The sequence below is a fragment of the Strix aluco genome, chromosome 4 (genome assembly GCF_031877795.1).
Source record: "Strix aluco isolate bStrAlu1 chromosome 4, bStrAlu1.hap1, whole genome shotgun sequence".
Taxonomy (NCBI): domain Eukaryota; kingdom Metazoa; phylum Chordata; class Aves; order Strigiformes; family Strigidae; genus Strix; species Strix aluco.
The window spans coordinates 50,600,470-50,624,182 of NC_133934.1; the positions used below are offsets into that span (position 1 = coordinate 50,600,470).

The 23,713-nt window shown below is 49.6% G+C and overlaps 1 protein-coding gene across 2 annotated transcripts in view; it reads right to left on the reverse strand.

Annotated features, from left to right (window-relative positions):
- The window catches only part of MFHAS1 (multifunctional ROCO family signaling regulator 1), a 35,364-nt gene extending 16,527 nt beyond the window's left edge, over positions 1-18,837 (reverse strand). For both annotated transcript variants that reach the window (XR_012623139.1, XM_074823044.1), the window contains exon 1: positions 15,493-18,837. Coding sequence is in view for 1 of the 2 variants with exons in the window: in XM_074823044.1 (XP_074679145.1) it covers positions 15,493-18,688 (3,196 nt within the window). In the remaining variant the exon portion in view is untranslated. The remainder of the gene's footprint in view (positions 1-15,492) is intronic.
- Between the last annotated feature and the right edge of the window lie 4,876 nt (positions 18,838-23,713).

The window sequence follows — 23,713 nt, forward strand, 5'->3', positions numbered from 1 at the left end:
AAGGGTATCAGACCTAACTTGCTTCTCTGCATATATTTTTTCCCTTTACAGTGAAGCTTCATGAGTACATCCTTAGGTCAAGTATTTCTTCCTTGTGAGACAGAGGGTGATGCAGATTTGCATGAAGCTATACAGCTGACATCAAAGGGGAGAGGAGCAGAGCACTGAGACCAGTGGCCAACTCTCCTCTTGGTCTCACAGGTAAGGCTGGTGTCTTCTATAAAAGCATTGCTGGTGCACATGGCAGTGCCCAAACAGAGCCTGAGTTTCCCTATGCCAACAGAGGTGGAGAACTGATTTTTGTTTCAAATCTTCTCCATTTGTTTGGTTTAAAGCATTTTTATTATTACCAAAATTGCTGTCTTTGAAGTCTGAGTGAGCTTTGCACTGCTCAGTGGTCAAGAACAAAGCTCTGTCTGTCCTTTTACTATTAAGAGCTTTTACTTGTCCCCTTTTCCGGAGGGGATGAGAACTAATCTTTTAAGTCTTTTTTTTTTTTTTTTTTTTTTTGGCAGTGATTCCTCAGCATTTCCAACCATTTAACCATTCTCTGAACCCTCTCATTCCCTAATATCCAAACAGGTGACAACTAACAGCTGTAAATCAAGGCAACAACTAGCTTTTGCTTACAAACACATTTTCCTCAAGGGAAATTGCTTATTTATGGACTTAACATTATAGATTGTTTTACTACCTCTACTGAAATCAATTCTTACTACTTTTCACTCCACCACTAAAATGCCTTCCAACAGTAAGTCAAGTGAATTCAGAAACAATAGCTTTGCTACTTAACTCCTGCAGAGCTCATTGCCTGCTAAATGCCATCTGGTCTGGGGTTCTCAGTGCCCAAAAATAAACTGCAGCATCCATCTTTGCTGTTTAAAAATTGCTTCTATGGCAGTCATGTTTGCTACTGAAACAGGAAGAAGCCCTGGGGGCTATAAAGAACTCATCAACCTCCCAGGGAGGCAACAGCATTGCCAGGAGACTATTTCACTCCTCCACCATCTCCTCTACGGCCCTGGACCTTCCCAGGAGCTGCCTGCTCCACCATAGGACTCTGGGACAGAGCTGAGCTCCTTCCTAGCCTCCTAACTATTTGTGCTGCAAACCTGTATTACTTCCAGGTTTTCTCCAGGCAGCTTTCCACCAGGTGGCTAACCCTGAGGTAATTCTCACCAGTGTCACTAACACAGCCCTGGCCCCCCTCTCCTTCAGATGTTTCACCAACCCACCTGAACTGCAATCTGGCTGGCTCTCCTCTGGATACCCAGCACTGATCCCCTCAGAAGGATCTGTCTTGAGAAGAAATAACCTTGAAACTTCCCAATCATTTACTTGTATAGATCAAAGAGGAGAGATTCAGGGAGATCTTGAGCATATGGTCAAGATACCCCAAGAACGAGGATTATCAGGACTGGAAAAGCAGGAATCGGCAGGACGCTCGCTCTCAAATGCCATTCAGTGCTGGAGTTCAGGCCCCAACCAGGCATGCTCTGAGGGGAGGTGAAGTAGATGTAGCAGCTTAAGAGATGGCTTCTGCCAGAAGAGTGGGCAAAACACTGGCATACAGGAGGAGACAGCATGTTTCAGAGCTACTCAGAGATCATGCGTTATTTTAAACAATACAATGGCAGAGCAACAACAAAGAAATAAGGTCAATCACACACAAACTCACACAAAAGACCATTACAAGAAAGGCAAAGAGCATCCTCTCCTCTGCTGCACTTCATTCAGGATCCTATTTTGTTCCAAGCGCAGGAGGCCATGGAGGACCACCAGCATTTTGGACATCAAGAGTTTAAAGGGGAACCATGAGCCAGACTCAACTAGAAAGAAGCTTTCCTTCCCTCTACCAATACCAGAAGTTTGCTCTGTGAGGGAAAAATTCAAAGAAAGCACAGACCTACTGGGTCCTTCTATCTGCACACATAAGGATTTTGCATGCTTGGTGCTAGCGGAAATGTGTCCCCCAGCTCTGGACTTCACCAGCAGCTGCCTGGGAGCCAGAGTCACCTGCGTCCCTCCTCCATGATCTGGTTCCCTCCCACCTCTCTCAGCCTCCTGTATTTTTCTTAAACACACAAGCCAAGAGAACAGTCCTCCAAGCAAGGCAAAGCTTTATTAAAAATGACTTCTGATTAAAAAGGAGTTTTAAATCCTTTTGTAATGATGACCGGATTATCCACATCACGCTGTATTATGCAACTTGGGATAAAGCAGCACAAAGCAAGTGGCAAAAATGCCATCTCCAGCAGAGCCACAACTTTGTGGGCAGCTGTCAGTTCCAGCACTCACCTACAAGGCTCAGATGGGGCTGGGCACACTTGGTGTATCCCAGAGAAGCAAAATCATGTGCAAGATTGATATGATGCAGCAGCTGCAGAGCAGAGGCTGGTTTGCAACATGGCTTTCAACCAGAGATGCTGTTTCAGGGGAATACTGCCATTAAATACTTCAGGAAATGCAGGAAGAGTGACAGACCTCTGACCTGCATCCTGACCAAGGGTCTGCCATAAAACATGGCAACTTGTCATGCCATATTGGCCATGAACTAGAGGCCAGGCAAGAACCGCACTCAAGCTGCCCAACCTCCCTACAAGGGCCATGCTGCCAGTATCCACCCTGCCATCCTGGGTCAGGAGCAGCAGCCATGCTGCTCAACCTCCCCTGGCTAAAGACACCCAGCCATGCTTGCAGGTGCCAGCTTTTAACAGGAAGCACATTTTTAGCACCTGCAAAGCACTATGCCAGAAATCCAAGTCCCAGATTCAGAACCAGCCTACTGCGCTTCCCGAACCAGCCCATCAAGCATCTCCTCTCATCATACCCTCTTCAGCCCAATGGTTTGGGTTTTTTGTTTGTTCAGGTTTTTTTACTCCCCCCCCTCCCCGGCTATCAGATACGTCTGTGAATTACTAACTTGAGCATGGGCTTGCCTTGTTTGGCAACATTTTCTTAACATTGTGTTTAGCTTCACTGCAGGCACTTAAAATGTGTATGTACATAACTGCTAGGCTCTCTTTAGACATAGAAGAAAGACATGATTTATTTCAAAGAAGGACAAGAAACAAGTTAAAAATAACAGGCAGCTTCAAAAGCTTCATGGTAGCTTCCTGTTACGAAAGAAGACAGATAAAGGTACTTTTTTTTTTTCTGATCACAAAGAAAGGTTCCCAAACTTTTCTCTCATCCAAAAAAGTCTTTACTTTGGCTGAGCCTTTGAGGGACAAATACATTGCTTGGGAAGAGATGCACACAAGACTCAATTCTTGATCATTTATTTCAGCATCTCATCCTAGGAAGGCTCCAAGGTGACCACAGCAGCCACTTCCTGAGCTGAATTATTTGCCCATGCAAGCATCGGTTAACATCTTGACAAAAAGCCAGTAATGATCACCTCAGAGTCTGTAGCAAACCCTCTGGGCACATGCATGCTCGTCTGAGAAGTTACAAACTTCTCACTTACTAAAGCTGGCACGAAAATGTCACCAATGCCAGATCACAGGCTTCTCCTTCACCAGTATGAGCAAGACTCCCTGCCCAAAACCTCTGACAGTACAGGTTCAGGTACACAGATCTGGCTGGACCTGTTAGCGAGGACAAAGCACACAGGAGCTTCACTCCCTACGTAGCCCTCCGGCACCATCAAAGAGCTGGCAAAAGTAGCTGGAGATGACCAAAGTTCCAGAGCAAGCCTTGCATCACCTCCATTTTCACCCACTGAGCATTTCTGCACAACCGTCCACCAGAAGCTTAAAACAAACAAAAAAAAAGAGAAATAAATTCTTGCTCAGATGTCTGGGATATTGCAGCCAGCAAGCAATGGCATCTCTTCCCAATGTCCCAGTTGTCTGTCTTCACTCCCATCTCAATGTGAAAGCAGGCGTGGGATGTTCGGAAACAAGTCAGAAGGCAGCTGAAGCAGAGCAGTCAGCTGTATCAAAATATGAGCTCAAAGCTCCACAGAGACAGCTTTAACAAAGAAGCTGACTTTGAAACAAACAAACAAAACAAAAAATCAAAACCAGCGAAAAAGTTTGAAAGCTTGAATTATATATTCCTAACACCAAGAGCTCAAAGTACTCCAGTGAGGCACAATTCCAGCACTTTCAAGCCTGGGATGGCTCAGTCCTGGTCCATAACAGGATACAGTGAAAGGAAGTCCGTGTATTAAGAGAGACCTGTGAAACCAGGGGCATGACTGGTTCCCACACAAACTCCCACTGCGCATGCAGTTGCCTCCCTACTTTGGTGCCAGTGAAACACCATCTTTCCTACACTGTCCTCCTAGAATTTGGAGGATATGTGAGGATGTGTTAAAATCCATCACTACTGCCACTCACTACACATCCAAGTCGCTGAAAAAGTTAACTGTGATCAGAGCAAAGGGCTTATTGCTACCTTGTTAAATAGAGCGCTGAGCCCCAGAGCAAAGTGGGGAGGGCCAGAGACCCTCTGCGGAGTAGACAGGGCTTGAGAGAGCTGAGCAGGACTGCCAGGGGGTCCCGACACAGCACTGGCAGAAGCTCAGCAGGAGCAGACTGCCCTCAGAGCCCGGAAGCTGCAGCATGGCTTGCCTTACTTCACAGAAACAAATGTCTTCTTTCGCACTGTAGCCATCACTTAGTGCCCAACCAAAATAGATTTAAGCTGTTCCGTAGCAAAAATAACAACGACCAAGAAGTGTTATGTCAGATCACAGGAGGGGGAAGCTCTTTTTTGATAGATTTCCTAAATTTAGCTGCTTTGATAAACCAGAGTCATTTGGACATGAGAATTTTCCATATCCAGTGCATGCATCGTTATCTGAAATACAAGCATCAAAATCTCCCTCAGACAAAGAAAGAGCCTGTTCAAAAGGAAGATTTAGAGAAACGCACAGGGAGCTGAAAACTCATCTGGTTACGCAACGCATGTAAGTAGGCCTGGTGCTTGCTGCTGACTCCCTGGTTTGGAAACCTGCCACCAAGCACATTCGACCCCATCCAGCAGTTCTGCCTGTAAAATACAGCCACACACAGCAAGGGGGTAAGAAGCACCATGCAGACCAGGAGGGGAAACACACACAAAATCCTCTGTCTCCTCCCCTCCTTGCAGCAGCACAGACTTATCAACAGGATAAGTCTGTGTCTCTCTCCCTGCCTGGGATGTGCCAGCAGCATGGAGAGAGGTCCATGTGCTTGTTTGTCTCTGGACACAGCGTGCTGGCTTCCTGAAGATACAGCACAGATGAGGCCTCCCCAGGAAAGCCAACCCATCCAAAGGACTACAGCACTGATCATCCCAGCTCTCAGTGCTTGCCCTTGGTCAGGCTGCCCAGCGATGTGGTGGTGCAAGATGGAGTGGCACAAAAGGGGTAATGGTGGGACAGACACTGGCTGGCTCAGAGCCCACATTAAGGCAATGGAGGCCAAGCCAGCAGCTGCACCATCAACCTACAGGTGCTCTTTAACACCAGTTTGGGCCTAGAACAGCTCTCCATCATTGAGTGCAAGTTTGGCACCACACAGCTGTTGTTCAGTCTGGCACCAGTTTCTCTGGATTTACAATTCCCCATGCCCTTGGGCAACTCCCAGGTGAGTCTGCAATTTGCAAGAGGCCTTCCACGCCACAGATTTCCCAACACGTGCTGAGCAGCTCAGCTGCCTCCTTACCATCTCTTCTGCTCCAGCTCCTATGGGTCCCATCATGACTAAATCCCTCTGCTAAGGAAGGTCATCACTCCTGTGAGCCAATCCCCACTTCACATATACAGAAGAGGATGAGGAGTTACAAAACGAAGGAGACATCTAATTTTTGTAGCTGCCCCAAATCCCCTAGACAAGGCCCCAGCTGCTCAGCACTTTTTGAGCAAAAAACAAATGAATTGGGCATAAATAGCTTGAAACATTCCCTATCACACATTGCAATAAATACAGCTGCATCTCACTATCTGTTGAGGACATAATTCTGAAAAATGCAATGGTTAGCAATTTGACAGACAGTTATGCTATTTTTCCCCATAATGTAGTAGAGAACATGTGTACAGACTAGCAAATTATACACAGTATAAATACAGAGGAAGGGTGGAAAGATACAAATGCAAATACCACGATGGTCAATATGAGATGACTGCTTTTCAGAATGGATCACTATACCCAGTCATTACCCCATTTTTGGGTCCTTCATTCTTGATTGATCTCGATTTATCTGAAAATTTTAATGAGAGCAATGAAAATGCAACTGTTCAGACACAGGCAATGGGAATACTTACAGTAAGAGAACTGATGTCAAGCAGCCAGTCTCAGACAGAGGTCCCTGCCTCTCCATCCTCCACACTGTACATTCTGTGCCTGTGCATTTCAGCTCTGCACGTTGCTAAGTCCTTGCTTTCTAACATTATCTGTTCAGAGACAAATTGCTTGCCCTCCATACCTGACTGCTTCATCTAAGAGGCCACAGTGAGTGAAGAAAGATTATCAAATGGTCAGTAACAGAGATCCACAACAGCAGCTAGAGATGCAGCTGGATGCTGCTGCTGCACCATGCAGCACTCACCGTCTGTGCTGCAGCAAAATTTTGCAGTTCTGCTGTGTCCACCACAACGTTTCAGAGGCCACACAACAGAGATGCATGCTTCTTCTGCTGTAGGAAGGTCACCCTCCACTTGCTGACCATGTAGCAAGGGGCCATACTAGCTGTAAGGATACTTGCTTTTTGGGGGTAGGTTTGGGACAAATCAGCCTCTCCAGCAGTACCCTGCTGCCAGCCTTTCACAGATGCAAAAGCACCAAATGCGTCACACATGTCTCTCAAAGTCAAGCAAGACCCAATCACTGTGTTCACCTTCAATATTTTTCCACTATGTTGTTTCACATGGCAGAAACAGCAGCTAGATACAGGGGAAGCAAATCAGGTCAAGCACCTCTGCCTCAAGCCAAACCCTTCAGATTTTGGTGCTGTGGAAACCATGACCAACTCATTTTTTAGGAAGCTCATCAACAACCCTACCCTGCTACAGGGCAGGATCTGTCCCCTATTGTATGCCACTGCTCACTCTATTATTGCTGGAGAGGAAAACACCTGCTAAAAAATGCAAAGAATGTGCTCCAAGAGGAATCCACCACACAGAAATAGGAGAGTTACTACGTACAGATCATTCAAGAGACAAACCTTGAGCGAAGTATGCTGCGATCTTGCATTCTGTTAGGACAAAAACCTACAATATTAATTTTATCATCAATCACAGCATGAGGTCCACAAATCCCTGTCCTACCATTGTTCCACCTTTGTTTACTTCTTATTACACCATAACAGGAAGACTCTGAAAACTCTACAGAATGTGATGGGTACCATGTGAAAGAGGGACCTCTCTCAGAACAGTCTAGGAAGTCTGGGTTCCCTCTCACAAAACACAAATAAAAATGCTTATCTAAAGCAGACACTTGGCAAGCATCACCCTAAAACCAGGTAAAAAGAAAGATATCCTGGTGTCGCTTTCATGAAGGGCCTTACAAAGATCACTTAGTCAAGCTTGTGAAACCCTGCTAACAAAAGCCCAGCAGAAGTCTCCTGTCATCTCAACCTAGATCAACAACAGTACAGCTCCTTCCTGGAGTATTCAAGCATCACCTCCGAGTCACCATGTGGTAAAACCGGGCAGGTCTCAACAGGATTTGAGGTGCAGCTTTGTTTTGCTCTTAAAGTTACTTGCCTCCTCAGTTCAGTTTAGCCTGATCCTCACAAAGCACTAAGTCTAACGGACTTCCCCACAGAAGTGCCTAGCTCACCTCAAAGCTCTCATCTGGTTCATGCAGAGCTTGCCATGCTGAACTGTCAATTCAAAACTAATGTTACCTTATAAAGTCTGTAGGTCCTAGGCCAGTTTGACACCTGTCCCCAGGTGTCCAACCTACAGCTAAAACCCATAAGTAGGTGTACTCAGTATGCCTTTGGGAGAAGCACAGAGCTCCTGAGAATGACCACTGGGAAAAAAACAAATCTGAAATTAAGGTTTTTGCTTTAAACCACAACCAACTCAAGCAGGCAAGCAGTCCAGCAATCACAGCTCACTCCAAACACAGCCTCCATCCACTGGCCACAGGGAAGTCACCCTAACCACGGAGCCTGCATCGGTCCTAAACCACACTGGCACTGACCATGTTGGCAACCTGGCCAGCACAATCAGGACCCAGGCTTTAGCTAGGAAAATACCACAAGTACAATATGATTTCAGCCTCCAGCAGCCTGTGGGGGCAGAACTATAAGCCCTCAAAGATGGTCCAGCTGAACACCCCAAACGAAATTTCTCCCAAAGCCAACCAGCCAGTTGTTTCACAGGTCTTGAACCCCTCACACCAGTTCTTTCATCTGGGTCCCAATAAACAAACTGCTAGAGGACAAATCTCTTCTAGCTGCTCAGCTGAAACAAAGGCCGCATCCACACAGGTGGTCTTCTCATTACAGGCTGTAAACTGCATCCACTCAACAGATTTAAAAATTCCAAAGCCTCCTCATTTTCTGTATGAGACACAGCTCCTTCACACTGCGGACACCAGAATCCTATCAGCTCTCCTGCTGTAGACAAGGACATCACCGCAGAGCAGACCAAGGAGGCAGGCTGGGGCTCCTACAACCCAGCTGCATTGCTTTCACAGACCCAGCTACGTTCTTAGCTAGCCAAAAGCACTGACACATTCTGTTTGCAGCAGCAGGAGTCTGGCTGTTATATTTGACACAGTACTTTAAGGACTCCCTCCCCAATTCTCGTCCCTACAAGGTGGTCCCTTAAAAATAGCACATCCTTAAATTGGCATCCCACAAGCTCACCTGAGAAGCAGTGACCTTATTTGGCACCAGCCAGCCTGCTTAACTCCCAGAGTTGCCCACATCTGTATAACAAGTGCAAGTGCCACAAGCAAGGAGAGGGAGATAAAAGGAAGTAACTGATCATCTTGTATTCACTCCCCAGACCACAGTTTTCTTTACTCATCTGCAGAGGTTCTCTACTCAGGACAGAAGGAAAAAAAAAAAAAGGTAAAAATTAAGTTTGATGACTTCCAAGAATTCAAACCCAACACAGAACTTTTCATTAAATACATTTTCTCCCTTCTCCCCTGGCAAATTGTTTTCAAGAGCCAAACAACTAGCCTACACTATTATTAGCAAATCACTAATTGCAGAGCATGCTAGGCTACCACAGTTACCTGCTTAATACTGCAAATGCAACCAGACACCAGAGCATACAGGAGAATTACCTAACCGATACACTCATATTTTGCTTTTAAACTGATACTTGGGGGTTTTTTTAGAGCTTAATCCCCAAGTCAAGTAACATGTTCACAACATCACCAAAGGCAACAGAGATTGTTGGTGATTTCCCACAGTCCTTTCCTGAGATGCAAGAGTAGGACCTTGCAATGTATCTGCATGAGGATCATGCACATGATATGTCTCAACCAAACTTAGACAGGAAAATTTTTCACACTTAAGTTTTCAGAAAGAAGCACTACACCACCAGAAGTGTGTGCACACAGCAGGAAGCAAAGCATGTTTCATGACACCCTTGTCCACAGTGTGCTGAAGCAGAGCACAAATCAGTCCTCATGTAATCAACTGGCCTTGGAGAGGGGAAAACCTACACTAACATTTTATCTCACCCCCACAGTCAGTAGCTTTTAAATAGTTCTCATGCAAGGAACCGAAGAATCATTTGGTACTCAGCATCTCTTCTATAGGTCATTTCCTGCAAAGACAAATTTCAGCAACTGTAAAAATAAAAAACAAGCAAACAAAAAAGTAATGCATTAAAGGCCAAGAACTCTGCTTTGCTTCACTAACCAAACCAAAAAGATCCACTCGACCAAATCTAGTGTTTCCCTGGTTCAGTGATGACAGCTCGAAGTCCAGAGGTCCAAAGCCCAGAGACAACTCCCATGGGAAATAGGGCACAGCAAGACAAGCTGTTGAGGAACAAACCAGAAGAGTTTTCCTCTACCAAGCTGACATACCAGGAAACCTTTCCTTTAGCAGAACTGCATGGGAACTTTTTGCATAACAAAGAGGATTCCTTCAAACGGTGTTAAATATGCACATTGTCATTCTAATTTTAAGTAATTTTAGCAAGTTCCATATTAGGAGTCTTAAAAAAAAGCCCCCAAACACACACACAGCAATGCACACAATACAAGGTAACTAGACGCTGCAGGCAGCAAGGAAGCTTTTAGAAGCCAATTCAAAGCCTCAGCCTCTCTTCTGACATTCACAGCTGAGTTTGTTCCTCCTGTTCCTGGGTCATCCCAAGCCAGACCGCCAGGCACGAGCCCAGCTCTGCACTGGCTACTCCAGTTCTCCCCAAGGACTGGCTCCCACCAGGCACAGCCCCACAGCAGCCATCCACGCCACACACCACACTCTTCCTCTGGCAATTTCTCTGCATTGTCCAAGATCATGAAACGTTTGTTGTCTCTTGCCCAAATGTCCTGTTTAAATTAGAGGATGCCCTACCACAGCCACCAAGCAAGAGGACCTCAAATGCTCACCATGCAACACACAACTTAGCACGAAGGAAATCTCTAAAAATCCTTGGTGGTAAATAGATTGTGTTTCTACACCATTGCATACAGCAAGTCACACCACTCAAGGCTGTCACTTCAGCAGCACAGAAATCACCTGTTGGTAAGCTAAATAATCAGTGCTAGGGCTTCAAGTTAAGCAAGTGATCTGTTCGCCTCCTGAATCACAGGGCCTCATTCAGCTTTCTCCTGCCCCAAAGTCATCCACGTCCACTGCTCCCACCGTGCTCAAGTCTTGCCTTACTGTCTTGGATTACGCCACAGTACTCCGCTGAAGCCACAACCTTCAGAAGAGCATGACAACAGCCCCAAAACAGCTGCAGCATCTACTTTGAAAGTCAGGCAAAAAAGACTCCACCCTCAAATGGTGAAAATAAAAGGCTGCCAAATGCTAGCATCAGGTTCTATGACAAGCAGGTGTTGCTCTACTGCAATTGTCCATAAAAAAAAAAACAAACCAACAACCACCACTTACAATTTAATTACAAAGAACAATTAGAATCCTGACATCAGCCTTTCATTGAGAGGCAGCTCAGGTTTTGGAGCAACTTCTGAGCCCTTCTGACAAAACCAGTCCCGCCTGCTCCCTCCTTAGCTTGCACAGGACTCAACAGCGTGACACATCATGGGATCTTCCACCTCTACATCTCCTGACTCCATCCCAGCCACCAAGGGAGTTCATGCTTGCTTTTGACTCCCACACAGGGATGGTGAGGATGGTTCACTTCGAAACTTGAATAAGGTGGCCTAGCATTAGCCCTGCTCTAGCCATGACACAGAGTCTCACAGGGGAACTACAGTACGATACCTCCATCTGTATCCCAAAGGTAACTGGCATGTAATCCTTGCCTCTGCTCACCTTTGATGTGGGAGACAGGCAGAGTAGAGGCTCATGATTTCCTTCCTGTTCTGAAACCTTAGGAAGAAGACAGCACGGCAGGCAGATGTTTACCTCCTCTCCACAGACTTCTTGCCAGTCCTCCAGTATCTCTCAAAGCTCTCCGATAGCTTTGCAGCATCCTTTTGGAGAGGGGCTGCTAGGCTCACACACAGTATCTTTGCCCGTGGCTTTCTGCCTGTTGCCAGATTTTTAATCTGTGAAAATCCAGATCATCTTGTCTTGCTTGTGACAGCATCTTGCCCATTTTCCACAATGGACAAAGCCCCGGCTTTCTTACATCTGTGTTCATAGAGATAGCTTCACAGGCAGGAATAAAGGAAAACCATTGGTCAAACACAATCCCTCCCACACCAAAAGGATCACACATCGGACATCAGGACACCTTGTGCAGACCATAGCCTGGAAGAGCCTGGGATGGCCCAGACCCAGCCTAGTGCAGGGGAAGAGGAGACAGCAGCAGAGCAGACACCAGGTGCACATGCAGGTAAGCTTGGAAAATCCAGTCATATTTGTTCAAACAAAGCACGCGTGTCTACTATTAGACAGATGTCAAACCACCTCCACCCCCCTAACCCCAAGTCACTTAATATCTTATGGGACCTGAACAACCTAAAAGCTCTTCAGTGCGGGGGCTAAAAGAACATCACATACAAAAATCACAGCATTTCACAATGCCCGAGACAATCCAATTGAGGTCTCATCATCTTGGGAGTGGTGAACTACTCTTGTTGGTTACTCCAAGCAGGGATATGCCTTCCTTAACCTGGCAGGGATACTTTTATTTATATATAGTGCAAATGTAAAAAAAAAAAAAAATTCAACGCACCACTTATCAGCTGAGCAGAAGACTGCAGCCTCAAAGCACACAGATTCCAGCTCAGATACCAATTCAGTTACTATTTCACCCAGCTACAAAACTGCTTCAAACTAAAACTTCCTTGAAAAGACCCTATCAAGGCATTTTTATACCACTTTTATGCACTGTCTGTTTGCAATAAACCCTCAGAAGACTGAATCCAGAATCTCAGTTTTTATTAACTATGCACACTAGCTTGTTCTTAGAGAATTTCTGTGTGTATTATCAAAGGAAGTTAGAGAGTATGAACGTCCAGGACCAAGAGAGAAGGGAAGGAGAGGAAAACCAAGGATTAATCTTCAATTCATGAACAACCAAGATGCCTCTTTGAAGGGGATTCCAAGGAAAATTTTGGATGACCAAAGAATGCACCATTGGTTTCACGAATGACGACACAAATTGCACAACCACACACAGCCAGACTGCACTTCCATTTTTGAGCACAAATTTGGCAGCGGCTCCACAGAAATAGTTCCCTTATTAAGGTCAACAGTCTGCAAAGCAGTTCGTCAGTGCAGTCCTAAAAAGACCACAGCCCTATTTAAGAATTAGCAGTGTTGTAACTGCCAGGGATTTCCACTGGAAGGGCCTGGAAAGAAACATCTCCCTCATTACATATTTTCATAACATTAGACCCATCTCTTTCCTACACCCTGTTAAAAATGACACTGGCCACGATTCACTTGCACAACAGCAAGTTTGACAGGATGACTTTAAACATTCACGCCTCCTGATCAACAAAATCAGGAGGAAAAAAAAAGTCTTCAACTTCACGATTGCCATTTAGAGGCTCCTAAACAGTCTTTTATTCATAGAGCAGATACACAGCAAAGAATATTTCAGATTAAAAGCAGATATACAGGCCTCCCCAAGCCAAATGATGGTTCACGTTTTTCATACAATCCAGGTCATAGCTGGGTTAGGAAGACAAGCAGGTTTCTCTATCAATTGCAGCCTTTAATCATTCTTCAGCACTTCCACAGATCAGCCCTGCCTTTGAAACACATTTGTCTTCTCAACATGCTCTTCACCCAGCTGGACTCACATAGTATTTGTGTTAAGATAGTTACTCATTGCCCCAAGGCAGGGCCACCTGGGATGCTAAGTCCTCTGCCCCTGGCAGCAAGGCCTGGCTTCTCCCCTGGAGAGCTTCCGAAACCCTGCAACCTCCTTTCCACAGGCAGCATCACCCAGGTGGTGTTCAGAGGCCTGGCTCGCCAGCCTCTGCTCCTCCCATGCCCAACGATGCACTGCTTACCTGCATCTCCCCTTCCCAGCACACCCACCCTGGCTCCCAGGTGAAAGGATTACCTTCCTACCTCTAAGGAAACAGATTTTGGCACAGCCAAATCCAAAGGAAAAGGCACTTCAATTTCAATGCCCCCCTTATGCTTCCAGACCTGCTCTGTCACCAGTCAGCAAAGATGCCAATCGTCTGCAGACAGTCCGGCTCCTCTTCACATTTCACTTTTAAAGCATCATCTACTCACCAGGGAAAAAAAAAAGATAAGCCACAAAACATTCACAAAAAAAAAAAGAGAAAAAAGTAAAAAGAAGATATGTGACTGCAGGTCTGAATTATTCACAAGCTAAACCTTCAATAGCCACCCATCACAGCTGCACATACAGTTTGCCAGCTTGGCTGATTTTGGTGTTTTTTTTTTTTTTTTTGTTGGTTGGTTTTGGTTTGGGGTTTTTTTTGAGTTTTCTGTTTGTTTTTTTTTTTTTAGGGGTTCTGTATTTTTTTAGTCTTTGGGGTTTTTTTGGAAAGCAGATCACATTGCTCCAAGCACCATGTCGGCAGCAAGACCCAGCATGCAGATACCACTCAGCAACTCACACAGCATGGGTTCACCCCCCCCCAGTCCAGTGGCTCTTACATAAGCTAGCACAGTTAAAGGGAGATGCAATCGACGGAGCCAGGACACAGGCCAAGGAGAAACAGCATCTCCTTATTTTCCAGAGCCAGAGAAAAAAAAAAAACAACAACCAAAACAAACCTCCCAAACACACCTTATTATTCACATTTGTCTGTGAACTAATTCAGCACTACTGCTTGCTTTAACCCAAATCATACTCCAGTTCCCTCACAATTTCAGGCTGCCAGTAAATAAATAATGCTCCGACATACTTCCAACATGGGGGGTGCGTGTGTAAGAAAACCACATTTCTAGAGTGCAGCTTACAGTTCAGAGTACATTTTGATTTCACACAGATTTACACACCAAAACACCTTTCTCATGGCCCCCACAAGCCCCAGAACAAACCCAGCGGAGGAGGGAGGACACCAGTTAGGAGGCCATACCTGCATACATACAAAGTAAAACAGATGCTGCTGAAAAACACCACTGATGAAAACCATGAGGTTTAGAGGCAACAGCTTTTAAAAGCACCACAACTAGTCATATTCCAGACGAGAGAGATTGTGGGTTTTTTGTTAGGTGAAGGGAGAGGGAGGAAAGAAAATAATTGCTCTCAGGAATAGCTCCAAAACACACAGTCTGGGAATCACTTCTAGGTGAGACACTTAAACAAAGAAGATGGAGTATCCCTCTCTCTTCAGGGAGGGATTTTTCCTGCTAGAGACAGGGCTCCCATACGAGAAAGCGCTTTCTATACGGGGCTATGGAGACCAACACACCCATTGTCTACCAGCAGGAGCTTTCCTGCATTCAGGGAGGCTGCAGCACAGGCTAGGTTTTGGGGGTGGAGGGTGAACAGTGGGGAGGTCAGGACACCTGCAGTCTTTCAGGCATCTCTATCTGCGTTTACAAATAGTCCCAAGGAAGGGGGAGATGCAGGGTAAAGAGAATTAGGAAAAAAATGCAGTGCCATTCAAAGGAATCAAAACAAGGACAGGTCAGGGCCTTTTCAACAATGGCACCGCCAATGCTCGGGGCCAAAACCCAAAAAGCAGAGAGAAAAGGCAGGGACAAAGGGGGATGGCACACCCCCCTCATCTCAGAATAAGGTTATTTTAAGCCTGTCTCCTTGGAGCTACCCTAATATTTTCTCTCATGACTCAAGTCACCAGGGAAGGGAGTTAGAACAGAGGAGAAGGGGGAAAAAAAAAAAAAAAAAAAAAAAAGAGACAGAGCTAAGACTAACGCTGTAAAACTCCTATCTAAGAAGGGGCAAAGCTCCAGAAGAGATGAAAGGCAAGCTGGTCTGTGCCTTACCTGGAAAAGTGTGTGGGTTGGGTGACCCTCTTTTAAGGCACTTTGAACAGAGGACGTGCACAGTGTAGTACAGGCCCGGCCATTCCTGGAGCAGAACATTCAGTTCTTCCACTAAAGGGGTAATAGCTTGCCAAGCTGTCCAGATATTTGGTAGGGACGCATGACTAGCGATAGACAAAGTATCTGGCTGCAGAGCTCCCCTGGCAGGCCGGTAACTCACCACCACGGGCACCTTTCCCCGGTAGGCATAGATCTGGTATTTGCCATCTGACCGCTGAACCACATGGCTGTTAATCTGGACGCTGTAGCGTGCAAACAAGCCGGGTGGAAAAATGAATGGAAAGCTATATTCAATCTGCAGCTGCTCGACCACGAAGGACTGTCCACTCAGATTGGTGCCGTTGATCCATGCCTCCGCGTGGGGCACCTCATTTTTCACGTAGCAGGGGAACTTGTACCAAGCGGCTGCCCCATTTAGGGGTTTGCATTTGGGTTTGTTGACACAGTAACAGAGCCCCATCTTCTCCAACAGCTCCAAGATGAGCTGCAGATCCTCCCGGCTCTGGATGTGGGGCTTAAGAAGAAGACGGATAACGTGGGCAGGGAGGAGGCCGTGCAGCAAGAAGCCCTCCACGTAATGATGGAGCTGAGTGGCCCTCAGTTCGTCAATGTGGGTGTCGCTGAGCAGTTTCTGGAGCAGCACAGTGGCATCCCGCTGGCAGAAGACATTGAGGATGTCAATGAGCCGCGGCAGGTTGTGGAACACATACTCCCGCAAGGTGAGGTGCTCCTCAAAGTAGAGCAGCTTCCCACTCTCGTGCAGGTAGGACAGGGCACTCTGGAGCCGATCCTCCGTCAGGCCTGCCTGCAAGCCCAACCGGGCAGAGTCCCACCAGCTAAGCCACAGCTGCTGAGCTTGTGGCTGGAAGTGTAGCTCCTCCAGCACTTGCCAGGATTTGGGCAACACCCGGTGCAGGTTCGGGAAGATATCCCGGTGCTCAGCTACTGAGAGGAGCTTGTCCCGCAGGCGACGCACTTGGCAACGGTCCCGGCAGCTGAAAGGCAGCACTGGAGAGAGGATCTGTGGGCGGTGGTTGAGAAGGTACTGAAACTGGGCTTTCTTTCGCCGCAAGTTCTTGTCCGAGACCCCATAAAAGGCAGTGTGCGGGCTGGAGCAGCGCAGGTCAAAGTCCTGTCCCAGAGCTTCATCCACCTGCTGGACCAAACTCTGGAGTCCCTCAGCATCCCTCTTCTCCTGCTGAGCAATCTGGTGATGGATGTCCAGGCACTTCTCTTCCAACTCCCGCTCCGCACAGAGATCAGCATGGGTTCCCACCATGCACACCACGGCATGGGGCACCTTGGAACCAAGCCAGTGCAAGAAATAGCCCACAGAGGTGTAGAAGTGCTGAGGGACGTAGGCACTCAAATTCACCACCAGCACATACAGGGCTCCAGGAGAGAGGAAGAAAGACTGGATCACATCATAGCTCGGGTCCCCAGCCAGCTCATACACAATGAATGTCAGGCCCCTCTCTGCATCCGCTGTCCAGTCCATCACCTCAATGCCCTTGCTGCCTCCCGACAGTCCCAGTCCTGATGGTGCTTGGGGAGCATTCGGTGGCAGTGGCGGTACAGGGCACGGTGTTTCCCCTTTCACTCGATTAGAGGGCATGTGAGAAGGGATGTCCTGCCCCTCAATGGGGAGATGTTCCAGCTGCTGCATGGCAGGTACCCATGCTGAGGAACTGTCCTGAGGCTCCGGGAAGGGGCAACACCCAACAGGCACTCTCCCACTGTCCTGATGCTGCCCAGGGCACCCTCTGGACTGGGTACTCCCTGCCTCCAGACTTCCCACATCCTTCCTCTGCCCATCCTCCTCCATGAGGCATCGTCTCAGCAGGGTCTTTCCTGCATCCTTTAGGCCCATGAGGACCAGCTTGAGGCGGGGTTTGAGGGCAGGCTGGGAGTGGGCCAGCTCCTGCTGGTAGGCAGCAATGTAGGGGATGCCTTTCATGCACACCTCATAGGGGGGCTGGATGAGGGGGTTGTCTTTGATCTTCCACAGGGTGACGCGGGAAAGCTGCCCGAAGCCCTCGGGCAGGATGGCAATCTGGTTGCCTTGCAGGACCAGCTCCTCCAGACTGTGGAGGAGCACGATGGAGTCAGGCAGGTAGCGGATGCGGTTGTTGTCTAGCCAGAGGGTGCGGAGCTGGCGGAGCTGACAGAGGCGAGGGGGCAGCAGGGTGAGCTGGTTGCGGCTCAGGTAGAGCTCCTCTAGACTGGGCAGCGCCAAGATGGCAGCCGGAAACTCCCCCAGCAGGTTGGAGGAGAGGTTCAGCATCTTGAGCCGCTGCAGGCTGCCGAAGCCGGCGGGCAGGGCCTGCAGCCGGTTGCCGTCCAGCATGAGGCTCTCGAGGGCGCTCAGCTGGCAGAGGCCCTCAGGCAGGGCCGCCAGCCCGGTGCCGCTCAGCCAGAGGATCTTGAGACGGTGGAGGGCAGCGATGCCCTCGGGCAGGGCCCCAAGGTGGCGGTTGCCAGAGCAGTCGAGCTCCTCCAGGGCGGCCAGCTCCAGCAGCGGGGCGGGGAAGGAGGGCAGCAGGTTGTGGTCGACGTCGAGGGCGCGGAGGTGCCGCAGGCGGCCCAGGCCCTCGGGCAGGCGGCGCAGGCGGTTGAAGCTGAGGTCGAGCTCTTCCAGGCGGCCCAGCTCGGCGAGGCGCGGGGACAGGCCTGGGCCCTCAGCGCCCAGCTCGTTGTGGCTGAGACTGAGCTTGCGCAGGCCCCGCAGCCCCGCCAGCGCCCCGCCGTCCCCCAGGCCCCGCAGCCGGTTGTGGCTGAGGTCGAGCTCGGCCAGGCGGCCCAGGTGGCGCAGGGCGGCGGTGGGCAGGCGGCCCAGCCGGTTGCGCCGCAGGCTGAGCACCCGCAGCCCGCTCAGGGCGGCGCCCACCTCCTCGGGCAGCTCCTCCAGCCCCCGCCCGCTCAGGTTCAGCGCCTCCAGCTCACCCAGGGCCGTCGCCGCCGCCGGGGGAGGGCGGCGAGGCGCGGCGGCGGCAGGGGGCGGCGGCGGCCCCCCCGGCGGCCCCGCGTCCGGCTCCGGCTCGGGCTCGGGCTCGCCGGGGCCGCCCCGCAGCTTCCGTGCGCGCAGGGCGGCGTCGCGCCACAGCCGCACCGCCTTCGGGGGCTCCGTCTGCGCCATGGCCGGGGGAGCGGGCCCCCGCCCCGCCCGACCCTACCTGCCGCCGCTGCTGCTCGCCATGGGCGCGGCCGCGCTGCGCATCGCCGCCGCCGCCGCCACCACCGCCACGGCGGGCTCGGGGCTCCCCGCGGCTCCGCGCCGGCACTGCCAGCCGCGCCGCACCGCACCGCCCCGCGCACGTAGCCGCCGCCGCCACCGCCCCGCCGGGGGCGGGACGCGGGCACGGCCCGCCCCGCCAGCGCCGCGCCGCCCGTGGGGGCAGCCGGCCCTGCCGCCGGCACCGGGACGCCCCGCCCGGCCGGGCGGCCTGGAAACCCCCGCCCGCCGGGCACCGGCCGTTCCTCCCGGGGAGGAAGGAAGGGTCCCTGCCTCCGGCCTGAGCCGGCGGCGCCTGTTCCTTGCACCCGGGAGAGCGGCCCCTCGGGTGCCCCCGGTGGGGTGAGCCGAGCCCGCCGGGCGCGGTGGGGCGGTGCCGGCGGTTCCCTGCGCCCGCGCTGTGTGGCGGCAGCCGCCGCCGCGGGGTCTCGCCTGCCCCTGGGATGGCGGCGAGGTCTGTGAGGCGCTCGGCTCAGAGGGCACAGCTCGCCCCGTGGGGTAACAGCACAAGTGCTTGTGTTGCCGATCTCCGCGTCATTCCTGCACCAGGCAAAGGCTGGTTTTTCATCCAGCCCTGCAAGTAAACCGCGATTAACCTTCCTCCCCATTAGTAAGTGTGTTTCCGTCTTGGAGGGTGCGAAAGCCCGTGACACCTCTGCTTAGTCAGAGCAACTCTGCCACCTTCCTGCCGCGCTTTGTTTCCTTTGCTGCAGACATCTGGCCAGATCCTAAACACTGCCTTCTTCAGGATCCTCGGCCAAGCTTTGCTCCTAGGGCTCAGAGAAATATGCCTGGAAATTTCCACCGCTGCTACAGGGGGGGAGCGGAGCCGTTTTCCAGCGGGGCCGCTCGGCAGCCTGCCGGGGGCTGTGGACACCCGGATCTCCCAAGCTGCATGACCTTACCCCTTACAAGTGCCAGTGATGCACTGTGGCCAAAGGTTTGGAGGTTTTAAAACGTCACTGTCTTTGTAACGCACTGCATACTCCAACATGCTTTGGGGGCCTGAGAACAGTCACTTCCTCCCACCTCCTCATGTTGTAACTGCTACCATTAAAGCGTGCTGTAAGCTATTACTTTGGAGCCACAAAGAGAAAATAATTTGAAATGAAAAGTGGGCCACGGGGCAACCAGTTTCAAAGCTTTTATTCTCTTCTTCATTGTGGAGAGCCCTCACAAGAGCGACGCCTTCTCTTTCGGATGGCCCTGCGCATCTAACCACACTCCTGCTTGGAGAGAACTGAGCCGGTGGCAGAGCTATAGTCATTGCACCAAACTACTAAATTTACTAATTACTAAAACTACAGATTTCAAAGGCTCAGGTTCAGTTCCCGTCTTTCCCATCAGTAACGGACAGGCAGGGGCAAAATCATCTTTTCAGGTCCTCTGAGTATTAACAAAGCTTCACCAGGTTTCTGCCAAATGCCTTTCTGAGCATGAGGTTACCCCTGGACAGAGAAAAAATTGCAGTGTTGACTGGTAAAGCCAAACAAAGGATGCAGAGGAGAGGCAGGAAAGCCCGCAGGCCTGGGAGAAAGCATGGCTGTGTGAAGGTAAGACCCAGCTCCAAGCAGGGTTCAGGTGCTGCCCAAAGCCAGCAGAGGCAGTCCTGGGGTCTGGCCCCATGGTTTGGCTCCAGGGCCACCACTCAGGCTCGGAGGTTGGGGGGGACGGACGGGGGGACACACGACGACGACGACAACGACGCGATGACACGAGACACAGAAATGCAGTGATACTCATGATCTGGCAGGCTCTGCTGACAAGGGACTAAACCTGGGGATAAAACTCTTCCCATCCTTTCTGCTTGACTGGCATCAGATCCTGACCATGGGAAACAGAAATACTTCATGGCCTCTTGCTAAATTGTGCCCATCTAGAGCAGTTTCCAGGCTTGCCCTCATTTATTTTCAGAGCATCCCTGCATTGAGTCTGTACATGTTTTATTTGGGCTAACCCAGTTTTTGTGTCTTTGCTTTTCCTGAAGATCGCTGGGGAAGTAGACCTTCTCTGCCTGATGAAAGGAGCACTCTCCTTCCCCACTTCAGAAGTAGCACATTCAATTCCTCCTGGGAAAAGAGTAATTCTCCCACTCTCTTGCCCAATTGCCTGTGATACCAGGTCGATGATTTTATTTCCAACTCCCTACATGCAAAGCCACTCAGCCTGTCACTATCAAAATCACGTTTTTAAAGCAAGATGACGTTTCTAGAAATAAAAGATCTCTCCAGGGAAAATTGACTCTGGCATCAAATTTGCAGCTAATTTTCTTCCTCCCTGTGCCTTGAACAGATAAAGACAGAGAAAGCAGCATCGTTGTTGGGGGCTACCCACACCATGACACCCATGGGCACTGCAGATCCTCCCTGAAGCCAGGGCTGGCTCCCAGTTGTTCTGTGATCTGCAGCAAGTGTAACCTGAAAGGCTGCCACTCTGCACTATCCTCTCACTTCCCATGGGAAAACTGGACCAACCCCTCCACTGGGGATGCTTCAAGCAGCTGCTTGACTCAGCCAGCTGAAAAATACCAGGGAGAGAAGCACTTATCTCTGTTTGCCTGCTACTAGAGGTCATGGCCTATATTAAACACATCTTTCTGACAGCATGCAGGGACAGCTGGGAAGGAGCTGGCCTAAACAGGGGAGGATTTGACTGTCAAAACCCCTATCACAAAATATACAAAACAGCAGGAGCTGAATGTCTCCCCAAGGTAACGAAGAGGGGGAGAAAAGTAATGCACCTCTAGTAAAACTTTGTTGAGCTCCTGTAGGTGGTGCATGAAGCTAAGCCAGAAAAAAAAATGATGAACAGCATGCCAGCACAAAGATGTCCCCAGTGCTGCTCGAGGTTGTCCAAGGAGGAAAGCTCTGGTGCTTTCCCATGAACCTTACATTTTATCCTACTATACCTGCACGGGTGTGCAAATCTGTAACTTCAAACTGCCAGGGATGGTGTCTTTTGGCTTCTTCAACACATTTACCACAGTTAAAGCTGCTAGTTATGAGTGAGATACTTTCTGGGGAAAGGGAAGATTCAATTTCACAGAAAATGTAGCTTTTGCTACAAACCTAGACGATCCCTTGTTTTCCCATCTGCTTAGGCAGGCAGAGGAGACATGCTTCTCCAAACAGGACTTCCTCACTTCCTCTTGATTTACATGTTAGCACACTAGAAGTCCATTAAACATGACCACCAGCATGCTGGATGCTGGTTTGGGAGCCATTTCCTATGTGTTGGAGCTTAAAAATACTCAGAAACCACCCCAAGTCTCTCTCCTAGCTGTCATCAACTGGGGCTTAAAGGCAGGTGGCTGTGAAATTGCCAGCAATGCTATAAAGCATTTTGGTTTAAAAAAAAAAAAAAAAATCCCATTTTAGTAGATTCCATTATATGCCAGAATTGCATTTGGAGTTATTAATTTTAAATAGTGGCCCTGGAAAGTCCTATTGATGGGATTTAATTATTCAGCTGAAGTCTGAGGTGCCTCCACTTTACCAAGCCCTGCACCTGCATCATTAATAAGATTTCTATCTAAAACACCTCTCTCCTGGGTCAGGTAAAAGATACTGAGCTATTTTAGAGCCTGACTCTGGGCTTTGAGGGACAAGGGGTGCAAATGTAATCAGTCACTTGTGACAGGATGTGAACCTAAATCAGCTGAACAGAAGCATCAAGACGCTGCGGCAAGTGGATGAGGGGAGCACTGTGGGCCACTGCAAAGCTCATGGGCTCTGGCACCAGCACCGAGCGAGGCTGGCATCCCCTCGGGGGAGTGCTTGCCCTCCACACCACCAGACACACAGCTCAGATGGTAAAAACCCCTGGCTCCCACTTCGGCAGCAATTGAAGAAGCCCTGTTTTCAAGGGCTCAGAGGCTGGCCACAGAACAAGCAATGGGTTGATTGAATGCTCTCAAAGATCCTCCCCATGTTCCTCCTTGACCTTAAGTAGAAATCCTGTAAGGATGAGGAATTTCTGCCCAGAACTGCATTCCCCACACTGTTTTGCCCACTGTTTCTGCAGGAATTATATGAATCTACCCCAAGGCACACCAAGCCATATACAAATGATGATGGCAGTACTTGAAGGGATCCTGGACATGCTTTGGACGGGGGTGGACAGCACTGCTGCTTGCCTAATCTCTCTGGAGGGGAGCAGTGCTGCTGTACATGTGGACTAGGAAGGTGGAGGCTTGGGGCAGAAAGGTGGAGGCTTGGGGAAATTGGTGGCTGCAATGAGATAGGGACCCCCACCTGTTGGAGGAGGTCTACAGAGGAGGTGCATCCCTGGAACTGCTTGGCATCGTACCCTGTGAAATGCAGGGCCAGGTCCCACTTTCCCATGGACAGGTCTCATACTGTGAATCCTAATCCCTTTACTTGTTCCTTCCCAGGCACAGCATTCATTGAATCACAGAAAGGTTTGGGTTGGAAGGAACCTTTAAAGATCATCCAGTCCCATTCACCTGCCATGGGCAGGGGCATTTTCAACGAGACCAGGTTGTTCAAAGCCCCATCCAACCTGACCTTGAACACTTCTGATGATGGGGCATCCACAACTTCACTGGGCAACATATTCCAGTGTCTCACCACCCACGTTGTAAAAAATTCTTCCTTGTATTCAATCTAAACCTACCCTCTTTCAGTATAAAACCATTGTCCCTTGTCCTGTCACTACAGGCCCTGGTGAAAAGTCTCTCTCCATCTTTCTTATAAGACCCCTTTTTATATTGAAAGGCCTCAATAAGGTTTCCTTGGAGCCTTCTCTTCTCCAGGCTGAACAACCTCAGTTCTCTCAGCCTTTCTTCATGGGAGAGGTGTTCCAGTCCCCTCATCATTATTGCGGCCCTCCTCTGGACCTGCTCCAACAGGTCCATGTCCATCTTGTACTGAGGACCCCAGAGCTGGACACAGCACTGCAAGTGGGGTC